This window comes from Montipora capricornis, chromosome 6, assembly GCF_036669925.1.
Source record: "Montipora capricornis isolate CH-2021 chromosome 6, ASM3666992v2, whole genome shotgun sequence".
Lineage (NCBI taxonomy): Eukaryota > Metazoa > Cnidaria > Anthozoa > Scleractinia > Acroporidae > Montipora > Montipora capricornis.
Window position 1 is genome coordinate 14,236,906 of NC_090888.1, and position 15,000 is coordinate 14,251,905.

A 15,000-nucleotide genomic window follows, 5' to 3' on the forward strand; every position below is an offset into this window, starting at 1 on the left:
CACATACTTTTTACCGAAATGCTCTGAGGAGCATAAGAAAGTAGCTCTCAGCCATGGCATAAAGATTCTTGAGGCAACACCAAGGCCTGGGTTTGAAGAAATGGATTGGCTTAGCTTTCCCCCAACACATTTGGAGATTGATGTAATTGTTGGTCATGGTGTGAAACTCGGTCGCCAAGCACAAGTTATTCGTGACCATCACAAATGCGTGTGGTTTCAAGTAGTACACACTGACCCAGAGGAACTAGGAATGTTCAAATGTTACGAGAATCCAATCACAAAGGGCGAAGAAAAGCACAATGTCGAAGTAGAGCTATGCGAGATGGCTGATTTCGTTGTAGGAGTCGGGCCCAAGCTGGCAGAGGTCTTTCGCAGCTACCTCCGCAGTTGTCAAAAAGATCAAGATGTTATCGACTTCACACCTGGAATTTTTGATGAATTTGTCAGTGTTCAACAAGTTCCTGAGGAAAGAAAACAACTCAGTGTCCTAGTGTTCGGTCGTGGAGATGCTGAAGATTTTGAGTTAAAAGGGTTTGACATTGCAGCAAGATCTGTTGCGGCATTACATGACACTCGTCTAGTTGTCGTCGGAGCACCCAATGGAAAACGTGAAGAGATCGCAAATCGATTGCTGGAATGTGGTATTCCCAAACATCGCCTCAGGGTGAAAGGCTATATCGAGAGCCGAGAAAGCTTGAAGAGATTATTCGGTACGGTGGATCTTGTACTCATGCCTTCTAGAACAGAAGGGTTTGGTTTGACAGGTCTGGAGACTCTGTCAGCTGGGCTACCTGTGATCGTTAGCAAGAACTCTGGCTTTGGAGAGGCCCTGGGCAATGTACCATTTGGTTCTTCATTCGTCATTGACTCTGAGGATCCCAATGCATGGACAGCAGCTATCAAGGGCATCTGGAACAAAAACAGGCAGACAAGGCTTGATGAGGCTAAGGCTTTGCGTAACTCCTATGGAACGAAATACAACTGGTCTAAACAGTGCAAATATCTTCTCGAAAAGATGGTCAACTCAGTGAATGGTATGAATTAAGATCTTTATTTATGAGAAGATTTGTTTGAATCCGATTGTTGTATGTGAAAGTCGTTTAAAAATCGTTTGTGTGGTCTTAATGGGTGTTTAAGCGTGTTTATATCAAATAGACATCAACTTCAAGTGGCAGTTCCATCACCTCAAAATTTAAAAGCAAATCTTACTGAGGCTGAACCCTAACTTGTGTGAATACAGTAGCAAGTGATGGGTTCCCGAGTAATGTAAACACACCCCAAGATTCTGCCCGATGTGAATTTCACGCCAAATTGTTATTCTACGTTAAACAACTTAACTGCAACGCCGATAAAGAAGATCAGGGAATACTCTATATTGTTGTGTGCGCTTTTGTCGTTTTAAATCGTAAATGTGACTGCAAAATACCCTCACATCAACAATAAACCTTTCATACTTGTTCCCAGATCCCATCATTTCTCTTAGCCGGCGGGGCCTTCGCACGAGAAAGGGAGGGGCTCTAGAGACAGCAGTCCCAGATTCTAGGACTGCCTTTCGGATTTCATATATGAGTCGTCAATATTACGAAACGTGGAAGCGCCCAGTAGCGTTACATTCCAAGAGTCTCGGTGTTAGAGAATGTGTCCCTTCATGTCGAATAGAATGTCGTAATTGTAACACAAACACACACTGATAATTTTGCCGACCGATGCGGCAAAATGGGGTCAGCTGCGCGAAGCCGGCCATTTTTACTTTCACTTCAATATTTTGTTGGTCGCAAGATAACCAATGAAAAAAAAATGAATTTCCTTCGTTTTCTCGTGCGAAGGCTAAGAGAAACGATGGGATCTGGGAACGAGAATGTGGTTATCTTTGCACAACTGATGACGTCAAAATCCTCAACTTGATGCCAGACCTTTGGTTCATATTTTCCGTGAAAATACGTGAGGTGTCATCGGGTTCTAGATATGTTCTCGGTTTTTGTACAGAAACGCTTCTGAGCACATTACAGATTGAATTCTGAAATTTAAAATGGTGGTGAAATTCCGAGTCATTTGCACTTTAAGTTTACTTAACATTGACCATTGGTTATTTCAATAGAAGCTTCCTGTGACGTTGAGATGCTATCAGATGCACTTGGCACATTACATTTAAAATCCAGTGAGGACGAAAAAGGTAAAAATCATCGGAACTCTTACAAGTACAAATCGGCTGTTGGAAAGACAGTTGTCGTATGTAGCTGTAACTAAGCTGTTAGCTGTAGCTAAGTCAAGTATGATCGTCCGGTTTGGTGTAGTCCTGAGAAGGACTGTTTTGGGTGACATTGACTAACGTTTCTACAACAGGAGTGGAAGTCATCTCGAAAAGTCAAGTGATCTCAATAGATGGTATAAATACCCAATAGATGGTATAAATTCCCGGAGGATTAGTTTATGGACCTCAACACGACCAATTCACTGAGACTAAACTTTTACAACGCTGAAAACAAGAAAACAAAATACTCTCGGAAATCAGTATCATAAATTGTCTTGATAGTCAGCTCGAATTGAGTTTTCTTTTCACTGAGCTGTTAGCGATTCACGTATTGTTTCAACAGATGCGCCCTGCGAGCCTCAGATCCCATCAGAAGGACAAGACAAATTAAAGAGTAAATCCAGTAGGGAACGAAAAGGTAAAATCATTAGGACTCTTTCAAGTACAAATCGGCTGTTGGAAGGACAGTTCTCGAATAGAGAATTCACGTGATAAGGTGCCTTGGTTTCTTTAACTGAACAAAACATGCAACGTTGTGTTTGCGTAAAAGAGAAAAGTTCAATTCCTTGGGGATTAGTTTCTAGACATCAACTTGACAGCGCTTTCTTTATTTGGCCTTTGTGACGTCACATGCCTAATACGCTCTGTACACTTGAAAACACTGATAACCACTGATGGATGTGGGGGACACCATGAGCATTCCTTGAACGTAAATTATGATAACCTTACCAATATCAAAAATATAATTATCGACCCCAGTAGCTCTTTGGATTCATCTCTAGTGAGCATCTGAATCTTTCCTGTGATCTTCGGTTTTTAAGGCAAAAAACTGAATTCTGCCTCCCACCCACAATCTTGGAGAAAACTCGTTGGAAATGTGACACACTACTACAAAATGGTCATTCTCTCATTTGTCTGTGTAATAAAAGATTAACTTCTCCATACTTTCCCCCTCCCTCTAATCCAATGTTGGGTAACAAATGGCCAAAGGCTTGCACGGTATTTTTCACTACATTATCAACATTGCTATGCGGTAGAGTGGGGACAAATTGAGAGTGCATGTCAAGGGATTTTCGCGCCAGAAATTTTTCCAAGAGTTTTGTCCAAGATTGCAGGTGTTTTAGATTTTTACTTTCAAATATTTACAGATATCTCTTTCACCGATCGTGGCCTTTCACAAAAGAAAGCACGAGAAGAGAAGAAAGGGTCTAAGCAACATGCAGGTAAAATGATGTAAACCGAAGCAAGGGTTAATCTGATTCTGAATGTAACTGAATGATCAGCTTTTTGAATTAAGGTTTTTGGCAATAGATCGTTTTCACTGTCACGCAATAAAAAAATAAATCGAAAACCATCCAGTGGAAAAAGTCAAGAATTCGTGATGTTGTAGAAGATAAATGAAGAAGACACTTCTCCAAGTTTTAGGCCCGTGCGTTTCCCCAAACTTCAGATATTCGTCGAAATGTTTCGCAGAAATTTACAGAGCCCAGTACGAAAACGCCATGTTGGTGCACATCTGTGGTGCACCAATATGGCGGCCGGAAAATAGTGTCAACATCTGTTACTTACTTTGGCTATCTAGGCGAGTGATCATCTGTACTGAACAGACAGCTATTTACTTAAGCACTTTTCCTAATGCTTTAAATTCTAAAAAGGCTCAAAACCATGAGATAAATATATATTTCTCAATAAACTTGATCGTCGCCTCGTGTCACGCACCGCTATAACTCAGAAATTCAAAATGCTCTGGTTTCCAAACGAAGTACGCTATTGAGCTTTAAAATTGCAAATGGATACAAATTTACCGCCTCTTATGCCTGATGAGGATAAAAACTTTCGTGGCTCTTTAGTTTTGGATTTTAGAAAACGATGACGTCACATGAAAACGATCTATTGTTCATGTAGATACTGCTTGTGCAGTCTTGCGTCTGCCAAACAACGAAACCTAGACACGTTCTTTTTATGTATTGTTAGTTACGAACAGTACATAGTTTAGGTGCCTGCTGTCTAGCTAGAAGCTCGCAGCTGGTAAGAGTTGTTGATCCAGAACTGATGAGGTTATGATTCAAATAAGCTCGTATTGTGAATGCCGTTAAATATTTTTGCGAATGCCTACTGTAAAGTCATGTATGGGTTGTTGTATGTGATAAGGGTGCGTTCGATTGACCGTATTCCGGAACAGGAATACATGGAATTAAAAGTTACAAATCCTTCGTTTTTACGTAGATTCACATTAAAATTGTCAAACACCTGCTAAAATACTATTTTAAGCATATCCTTTTTACCCTTGTTGCTTCAAAACGCTAAACATACCGTTTTCAGTCTTCTGTCTACGTATTCTTATTCCGGAAAAGGGTCAATCGAACGCACCCTAATTATAGATGTTTCTGCCAAGGAACAAACTCAGCTCCCATTTACAAATGAAAGCGTTCCATTTTCTTCTGTGGCTTCTTATCGAACAGAAGGTATATATGACTTTACGGCAATTTGACCATGTTGGAAATCGACGCTAAAATAAGAAAAAAAAACCTCCACTCGTAAAAATCAATATGTCCGGCAAAACATTGTTGTAAAATGTGTTCAGTAAAAATGGGTTTTTTTATATATCAGCTTTTTTGCTCTGTCCAGCGTGGTTTTAAAATGGAAAGATTATTTTAATATAATCTTGACTCCATTTTAATTTAAATATATTATTTGTACAATATTGTGTCAATTTTATATCAACTCATGTTCCTTTTTTACCAGTAAGCATTGTGCTACGCAAGCCTAATAGGACTCATCCACGCCAAGGGAAAACAATTTTTATATGAAAGCAAACGTTTTCTTTATGTGGATAAAACAACAGATACATTTAGATACTCAGCCTGTTTGTGTACCAGAAATGACTTTAAAAGCGACGATACATAGAAAAATCAGCCAAGAGGGCTTGCAAACCAGTGAAACCTCTAAATTCATTCACAAGATCAAAGATCGGATTAGCTAGGAAAGAAGCCAATAACTTTGAATCAATCGTCCGCTAAATTGACCCTATTTTTCTGGTGTTTGTTTGTTTTGCAGCTAGTTCTTCGTGTCATATCATAGAATGGATAAGACAAATTTACCAAAAGTGTGAAGGGGTGGTTTTTCCAGTTCCTTGGTGTGAAGGGTTCAGCTTCCAACTAGACAACATTTTCACCAGACTTAGGATAGTCGCAAAAGAAAAGACACGCGGAAGGCCGACGAAAGAAATCACCAACATGACAAGTATTTTTACATCACACGAAGATTGCCAACATCCACGCTTTGTCTTGATTGAGGGCGAACCCGGCATGGGAAAGACGACCTACTGCCGAAAGCTAGCATATGATTGGGCAACCAAACAAGACCGCGAATGGGACGAGTCTTTCCCAAGAGTAGAGGTGCTCCTGCTCCTCAGATGTCGTGAAATTAAATCTAGCATCTGGGAAGCCATTGACGATCAAATTCTGCCGGAAGAAGTTGACCCAGAGTTGAAAGAAACGTTTTTCCGTTTTCTGCGAGAAAACCCTTCTAAAGTCCTGTTAGTGCTCGATGGGTTAGATGAGGCGTACCCTCAAAAATTGGCTGTGTATCTTAGTATTATTCAGAGAAAACAGCTCCCTGGTTGTCACATTGTTCTTACTTCTCGTCACGAAGCAGGGAATAAAGTAAGACCTTACTCGGATACACTGCTGGAGATTCTTGGATTTACGAGAAGTGATTCGAAGTGTTTTATAAGGAAGTATTTTCAACACGCAGAACAAATGGCAGAGAAGCTGATAAATGTACTGTGGACTCCATGTGATGATGACGATGATGATGATGATGATGATGATGACGATGATGATCAGCGTATTGAAGGGAATTTAAAAGAACTGACAAAAAACCCTTTAAATACACTTCTGCTCTGTGTGCTTTTCGAAGATTTTGGCGGCGTTTTACCAAACAACAGAACACAGCTGTACGTAGAGATCGTTCTCTTCGTTTTGAGGCGATACGAAATGAAGAACCACTTACCAAGTAGTGGTAAAGACCTTCTCATAGTTTACAAGAAGGAACTGATGACCCTAGGGAGATTGGCGCATAAATCTCTTTGTAAAGGAGAGCTGCATTTCGAAGACGTCGAAGGGAATTTCAAGGAAAGTCTGTTCATTAAATTTGGCTTTCTCTCGATCCAGGCTGGCGGTAGCAAGAGAGCGCCTTGTTTCCGTTATAGCTTCTTTCACAAGAGTTTCCAAGAATTCTTTACCGGTCTACATTATGCATTTTCCATCCTTGATGGGGTAACTGACAAGGAATCAGTTCTGACCGACGACAGATTCTTTGGTCAACTAAGTCAAGTTTTCATGTTCATGAGTGGAATCATAGCCTCGCAATCCAAAGAAACTGCAGTGTCAATTATAAACAGTATTGTCTCATTTGTAAACCTGGAGGCCTCCACAACTTTGTATCAACAGAACATGGTTTTGTTGGCTTTAGCCTTCATAGAGGAATGCAAGCCTTTCTCGGAAGACCTTTATACTAAATTAGCTGACAACTTTGGAAGGAATCTTGATTTAAATGAAATCGATTTGGAAGATTTAAGTATTTATCCTTTCCATTGCCGCATGACTACGCTTTCACTGGTTCTCACTGTAAACTCCACGTTGACCAAATTATTTTTGTCAAACAGCTGCATTGGTGATATGGGTACTTGTTCCCTTTCCAAGGCCCTCACAGTAAATACCTCCCTCACATCTTTGCATTTGTCTCGGAATTCCATTGGCGATGAGGGTGCTTCTTCACTTTCCCATGCCCTGGCAGTAAACACCTCCCTTACTTCTTTGCGTTTGTCGCGGAATTCCATTGGTGCTGAGGGTGCTACTTCACTTTCTCTTGGCCTGGCAGTAAACACCTCCCTTACTTCTTTGCGTTTGTCTCGGAATTCCATTGGCGATGAGGGTGCTACTTCACTTTCCCAGGCCCTCACAAGAAACACCTCCCTTACTACTTTGGATTTGTCTCACAACTCCATTCATGCTGTGGGGGCTAAGTCACTTTCCCAGGCCCTTACAAGAAACACCTCCCTTACTACTTTGCATTTGTCTTGGAATCCCATTGGTGCTGAGGGTGCTACTTCTTTTGCCCAGGCCCTCACAGTAAACACCTCCCTTACTACTTTGGATTTGTCTTGCAACTTTATTGGTGCTGAGGGTGCTACTTCACTTTCCGAGGCCCTCATAAGAAACACCTCCCTTAGTACTTTGGATTTGTCTTACAACTTTATTGGTGCTAAGGGTGCTACTTCACTTTTTCAGGCCCTCGCAGTGAACACCTCCATTACTGCTTTGGATTTGTCTCGCAACTCCATTGATGTTCCTCGTCTTAGTTTAGACTCCCGCATTAAACTTGATCAGTGATGAGCGTGATCTTCTTTCTAAAGGTCTCAGTATTTACGTCGACGTCGAGGAAACGCAATTCCATGCTCAGTTTTTCATATGAAAGGATCTCATGACTCAAGATATTGTCTTTTTGAGTTCACGGTGTTGTTTTTTAATTCTGTTGAATATCTCAATCCACCTTCCCTTTTGTTCGTGAATATGCACTGAAAGGTTTTAAGTCACTTTTTTGCTAATGCGTTACGAGGAATTAAGCGTTATATACAGAGAAAGACACCCAGTTTGTCCCTTGAGATATGAGAGTTTCAGTTAAAGTGCTACTGTGATAAAAAAAATCAAAAACAGAATGACATTTTTTCTTCAGATTTTGAAAGTGTGTTTGCTGAACACCTGACGGGCAAAATGTTTGGATTTTGCGGTCCGCCAGTACTAGCGTCCAAAACTGACCGATTCGACATCAGAGGGTTGGATCTTGGGGTAAGTGACGTCATTTACTCACTAGTTTAAAATTTCAGCGTGTAAATGCGGCTTACTATATATGCAAATCACGAGTTTAAAAGTCTGAAAGCCCGAAACTCCCCTGCTGCATGCTAAGTTAGCCGCGTACACACGCATTGTGACTTGTAAGTCTTTGACGTCCTTTTCTCCTCGATCCAGCTCTCTCAAGATTTTAAAGTTTGTAATGGCAGACCATTAAATAGGCAAATGTCCGTTAAAATAAAACAAGTGGTTTTTTTTTTAATCAAGGTTTAAAACTTGGGTCACGTAGTGTTTAGTTAACGTAGTTTTGAAATCCAAAGAAAAAGAAGAATTGATTTTTTGGTCATAGTACCGCTTAAGGTATTTTACTCAAAAAATAGAAAGGAAAATGTGCTACTCAAGATATCCGCATAGATGACAGACAGCGGGATCGCAATCCGATGATTTGTTATGACTTCAGTCAGTTTTCCTTTTTGAATCTACTTCAATTTCACAAAGAACTCAAGCGGGTAAAATAATAAAATCGCCAATTTCGTTGCACCACATTCTGTCTCTCTCTATTCCAATAGGCCAAATCGGCTAACTCAGTGTTGTGCTGAATTGAGATCCTTTTTAGAATAAATGTTTTTTTTTCCAAGTATTTTCATATCATTTAAACGTCAATGCTACATTATCATGCAAATGCAATAACCTGAAGGGATTTAATTGGGCTTCACAAGCGAATTAGGTCTATTGTGTGGGCTACTATTTTACTACTGTGTTCCCGTAGTCTCCTTTACTCATGTAATAGACCTGTTCAGCTTGTACATTTGGTTTGCCAATTGCAGACCACGTGATGTTCTCAAGGGAATTTTCCTTTTGTGTTTTCATAAGTTATGCGTACATATTCACGTGCATAGGACGACATTGAAAGAAAGTTTTCCCTGGAGTAACATCACGTGGTCTGAAATGGGAAAACAAAATGTACAAGCTAAAGAGGTCTATTGAGGTACTTTACAGTAGCTAGTTCGTACACATTAAAAATGTCTGTACATGAAGGCTATTTACAAGTTACTGTGATGATATCCAAATCAGTTCTGAACAAGTGTTTGGTAAACCACCTTTTGGTGAAAAGTCTACTTTTCTTTGGAGAACAGTGCATGCTCCTGAATATGTGAGCAGGATAACAAGTGAATTTTAGTGGAAATTATTTAAGGCAAATGCTATAGTTTCAATTCGGTGCTTTCATTTATGTATCAACAACACGATGTTGCCAGGTCTCTTAGCTGCAAAGAATGCTGCGGCTTTTCACATTCAGGTTCAGTAATCTGTAATCTGACAAGATTCTTGTAACATAACTTTCTTTACGTGTTCATAACAAATGAATTTTAGTAGAAACTATTTAAGGCAAATGCTAGTCTCAATTCAGTGCTTTAATTGATGCATCAATAACATATTTAATGTGCTGCAGCGTTTCACATTTAGGTTCAAATAATCTGACAATTTTCTTGTAAAGTAAATTTACCTAAGTGTTCGCTGAAATGATTCTTTACTGTATATAAGCTATATTTATATATACGTGCGTTTGGTGTCCATTTTTATGCAATTTTAAAGGTTTTGTTTATCAACGAAGTTTCTCGATTACTTTGCTTTGTGTAAATATAGTGTTTCGTTCACGAATTAAATCAATTTTACAAGACAGTTGTGATCGGTTTATTCTGCTCTTACCTGAGGATTACCATAGAAACATTTTTCAACCCGAGTTCAAGGCTCCTACTGTCACTTTCCGTAAGGGTAACAAAACGTTCATCCCCACTTTCGTTCCCAAGATCGAAACGTTCATTCTCCTAACTAGGACCATAATTTTCTTCGTTGGGTAGTCATGAGAATTTGGTGTTAAATCAGACATTTTATTGAGATTATGAGGAGAATTTGCATGCCTTACCCCACTATCTACCCCTTAGTTTCTGAGTTTCTTTATTGTATATGAAATGAATGCATATTTGAATTGCAGGTTAAAGACGAACGACAGAAGTGATCCTCGCACTTATCTGGGCTATCTAATTAATTGTCTCCTTTAATATAGAAACCTGGAAAATTCATGTGGCTTTCAACTGAGTGACGTCATCTCTCATTTGGTAGAGCATTGCACCGGCATCGCAGAGGGTCATGGGTTCAAATCTCGTTGGAGCCACCTGAATTTTTTATAGTGTCGAAAAGAGACAATTGGTTTGATTGTTCAGATAAGTGCGAGGATCACTTCTCTCTTTCGTTTATCGTATCTCTTGGTAAATGGAAATCCTTTGCATGTTAGCTTCGAAAATTCCCTCGCAAGAACCTCTCCCTCGCCTGCTTACTTGGAAAAGCTTATCCGTTACATGGCCCTTAGACTAGGGAATAAAACACCCGTGGTTTCATGCCCTAAGACGTCTTCCTTTTCAAGATATAATGATTTAATAACAGCCGAAATACGCTCGAAGAGCTTCGGGACTCGAGTTTCGACGAACGAGCCCCAGCATGTTAATTGCGAGGAAACGAAAGCTCCGTGGATCGTTTAGCTACAAGACTCGAATAATACTTTCCGATACCTTGCTCTTTAACAATCTTTTAACATGAGCGAGGAAAGTAGTGTACCCCTTGGGCGTTTGATTCTAGAGCGACAAACGTCAGCGCAATCAATGTTCTTGGGACAAAAAGGAAGACCCTGCAAGCTTGTCGGTCGAAGGAATCACGTGATCTGATTAAAATTTGTTTCCTTCTAGCGTCACATTTTTAGTTTTAGTTCTCGCTCGATATCTTTGGTTCTTGGTAAGAAAAAGACAATTTCCGCCGAAAAATTATCGTTTTCTTAGACACTGAACTAAATCTTCCTTTATAGAGCAGATATTTTCATTAGACACCGTAAAAGTCGGGCCGGCCACTCGATGAACAAACTAATACCTTATTATATGAAATTAACGCGAATCGTTAAAATTCGCGTTAATTTTGTTGAGCGTTAATTTCCGCGACGTTAATTAAGTGCAGCGTTAATTTCCGCGCTCTTAATTTCCAGTTTCTTAACCCCAATTTTGGAAACTGTCCAGACATTCTTACCACCTAAAAAACATTAACTACAAGCTTTCTTTCTTTCATTTACCCTTAGTTTTTCATCTTTCACAAAAGCTAGGGCAAGAGTTTACAATATTTCGAGTTCATCTTCATCGTTGTCGCTATCAGAAGTGATGTCAATATCTTCTCTTTTGATTTCGCGTATTTAATCGCGTTAATTTCCTTTATTATGAAATTCTACCTCCTCTTTCGCGTTAATTTTCTTTCTTCGAAAGTCGTTTTCCATTAAATTCGTGTTAATTTAAGTCGCGTTAATTCCAATACCTTAATTTCATGGAGCGTTAACTTCCTATAATAAGGTAAAATAAAAGTTCAAGAAATAAGCCCGAAATTGGCAAAGAAAGTCTTTGCGGTCAAAAATCTTGTTTGCGTTTCGCTGCATTGTAGTTCACTTTTTCTTTATGTTTTGTTCATAAACATTCGGCTGTTCAAAAATTTTGTTGACAATCTTTTTGAAATGCGTTGAATTTTACTCGATTCCTTGAATGCCGTGCCTAATCGTTGCACACCTATAATGGTTGCATCGATTCTGCCCCTGTGTCTGATTTCTCTACGTCTTTACCCGCCAAACGGGGATTTAAATTAGCTTTTTTAAATGTGACAAGTCTAACTAAACACGTCGATGAACTCAGAGTTCTTCTTGCCAGTAGTCCTGTAGATATTCTATCAATTAATGAAACTAAAACTTGATGAGTCGATTAATTACAAGGATGTTCATATCCCGGGATATGAAATAGTTGGACGTGATAGAAATAGAAACGGTGGGGGTGTTTCCTTTTTGGTGCGCACTGATCTTATTATGAATAATCTCGAAAATTTATGTCTTGAAATAAGAAAACCGAGATCTAAACCTTTTATTGTTGTTACTTGGTAAAGGCCACCAAACTCTGCCGTTGAAAAGTTTGCATCCTTTGAAACCCTTATTGGGCAACTTGATTCCGAAAATATCGAATATCATGTGATGGCTGATATGAATTGCAATTTGTATTCAGTATGTGACAACAATTCTCGTGTGCTGCCATACATAGCTGATATTTATGGTCTTCAGCAGCTGATAAATACACCTACACGCATCACTGAAGTTACATCTACTTTAATTGACCTAAGGTATACCAATTCTCCTGACAGGGTAGTCTGTTCCGGAGTTTCCCATGTCACCATCAGCGATCACAGTTTAGTCTATGTCTGTCGAAAGCTATCTATGTAAAGGGCATAATACTATAACCTACAGAAGTTTTAAAAAAATTCGATCGAAGCCGGTGCTTTCGTGGGAGTTTACTCTAGTATAGAGGAGCAAAATCCAGCTTAACTAGCTGTGGCATAGGCTAAGGGTTCCAGGGTCCCAGCAGCACATCCCCACCCAGAAATTCCTAAGGTGCCCCCCCCCCCCTTCCCCGGGGGATAAAAGGTAATCCATGTACAAAGGAAAACCGTTTGCATCCCTTCCACTTGACAAATAATAAAAAGCATATGACAATGAATTCTGCGTCGTGTTCAAAATACCCCGATTTCATTCGCAACACTGCAGTAAACTCTCTTTTCACGTCTTCTTCAAAGACGACACAGACTTACACTCGCTACCATTAGTTGTGTACGACTGTCCAATAGTCTCACCTTACTTTTTATGAACGATTGGGCTGAAAATCACTGTTTCCTTTCCTCTCCTTAATCACCCGCCCCACGATGGAAACAACTGACTTGGCGGCTCATGTTCGCTCGATTTACACGAAAATACGCCTGCACTGCAGGCTAACCACTGTCTTTATTTTTTTTTTCCAAATAATTATCATAATTTGTCATGTTCCGGAATGTTCCGGAATGTTTCATGTTCCGGCTTTTACTAACGCCTGTGTCATAAAAACGGCCACCAACTGTCTTCTCACAGCGTCAGGGTGTAAATCGGAGGACGTAGAGAAGTATTACAGCTTATCACCGGAAGACAGAGGTGGCATGCATGATCAAGGATGAAAAGATCTAAATCCCGCCGGAAATAAAGAGCTGAACAGACTGCCTCGCGAGGAGGTTTGCTCAGCCGTTTCCTCACGTGTGAGGGGAAATTTTTGTGAGAAATTCGCCTCGCAAGGCCGTAAGGATAAAATCAAACATAGTTGATATTTTAGGCCTCGCAAGGCAAATTCCTCACTGTTGCAGCTACCCTAAGAATCGAGCTGAGCTCGCTCAATCAAGCATCCAATAAAATACATGGCATTCTTACGTGGCATCAGTGGCGTTGGAGTTTCTTCCTCCGACGCCATCTTGAACGAAATGAAGTCCCCCAGTCACCCTTTGTATCATCTGCGCCCCAGTCCACTCTTGGACGCGCCTCCTGAACTATCCCTTAAGGCAGAAAACACATATCATATCATATATCATATATCTTTATTTACCCTCGGATTTTTAGAGTAGCTTGGTGTAGCTAATATCTCCGAGCATTTACCCTCCCAACCATGATACATCACAGAAGACAGACCACAACACCGGGAACAACATGCCCTACCCTTTACGACAAGTGTGCGGGTTCTTTTACGTCCCACAGGATTATGAACATTGAAGGGTTGTGAGACGGGACCTCCGGCTTATCGTCCTTATCCGAGAAGACTAGAGAGTCTAACAATTTGCAGATGTAATTGCAAAAGCAGCACTTTCTCCTCAGTTATTGAAGACCCTGAGTTGAACTCACGACTTCTCGCGTGACAGCCCGTGCTCAACCAACCGAGCCACCGGTGCGCGGAACAAGCAGGCCTGTAGGACTAAGAGAAAAGAAAACGTTTTTACTTTTAAATAATTTAAGATTGTAAAACGTACTCGTTAATTCAGTTGTTTTACTGCAAGAGAGTTTTCTTTTAATAAACTACTATATAACTGAAGTCACGTGAGAATGCCATGTATTTTTTTGGATGCTTGATCGACCGAGCTCAGCTCGATTCTCACGATGGCCGTACACAGTGAGGAATTTTCCACGCGAGACCAGAAATATCAAACATGACATGTTTGATTTTATCTTCACGGCCTCGCGAGGCGACTCTCTCACCAAAATTTCCCTGCACACGTGAAGAAACGGCTGAGCAAGCCGCCTCGCGAGGCAGTCTGCTCACCTCACCGTTTGCGTTTCATCTCCGAACATGCCAACTCTGTCTTTAGATCTTTTCATCCTTGATGATGCATGCCACCTCTGTCTTCCAGTGATAAGCTGCAATATATTCTCTACGTCCTCCGATTTACAACCTGACGCTGTGAGAAGACAGTTGTTGGCCGTTTGTTATAAAACGGGCGTTAGTAAAAGCCGGAACATGAAACATTCCGGAACATTCTGGAACATGTCAAATTATGATAATTATTTGGAAAAAAATAATAAAGACAGCGATTAGCCTGATTGATTCGTCATTTTTTGTCACTGGGAAATTGTTTTCACATATCAATAACTTGGTAATTTTTTTCACGCCATGTTCACGTGATCTCGTGATCATCGCCGGTTATCGGTGTCTTAACAGAATGATCACAAAACATCAAAATATTTTGGTAGAGATATATACTGGAGATAGGAGGGGAGGAATGGAGGCGATGCATAACGATCTATCCTTCCTTACCAATGTTGCTTTACAGTGAAGGACAATACTATGAAACAAGTTAACATGGTCGAGTTAGAAATTTCTCCGTCACAAAAAGGTCTACTCCATTACTTTGTAAAATCTTTCCGATTTCTCACCCCCCACCCTACCCCAGCTGAAAAGCTCCTTCTCTGACGTCAGCAACCCACTGTCTCCATGGATGCGGCTTGAATCTTCCTGTTAATTCCACAAGCATTAC

At 40.3% G+C, this 15,000-nt stretch overlaps 1 protein-coding gene and 1 long non-coding RNA gene across 2 annotated transcripts in view; one reads left to right on the forward strand and one right to left on the reverse strand.

Moving 5' to 3' along the window:
- The window catches only part of LOC138051583 (nucleotide-binding oligomerization domain-containing protein 2-like), a 28,350-nt gene extending 18,576 nt beyond the window's left edge, over positions 1-9,774 (forward strand). Inside the window, exons 6-10 of the mRNA XM_068897817.1 lie at positions 1-1,034; positions 2,099-2,173; positions 2,595-2,669; positions 3,400-3,474; positions 5,309-9,774. The exon at positions 1-1,034 is cut by the window's left edge and continues 222 nt beyond it. Coding sequence (XP_068753918.1) covers positions 1-1,034; positions 2,099-2,173; positions 2,595-2,669; positions 3,400-3,474; positions 5,309-7,647 — 3,598 coding nt within the window. The 3' untranslated portion in view covers positions 7,648-9,774. The remainder of the gene's footprint in view (positions 1,035-2,098; positions 2,174-2,594; positions 2,670-3,399; positions 3,475-5,308) is intronic.
- A 3,781-nt stretch (positions 9,775-13,555) lies between these two features.
- Positions 13,556-14,480, reverse strand: LOC138051616 (uncharacterized). Its single transcript, XR_011132858.1, has 2 exons — positions 14,289-14,480; positions 13,556-13,943 (listed from the first exon to the last, which is right to left on the reverse strand). It is a non-coding gene; the product is annotated as an uncharacterized lncRNA (long non-coding RNA).
- Between the last annotated feature and the right edge of the window lie 520 nt (positions 14,481-15,000).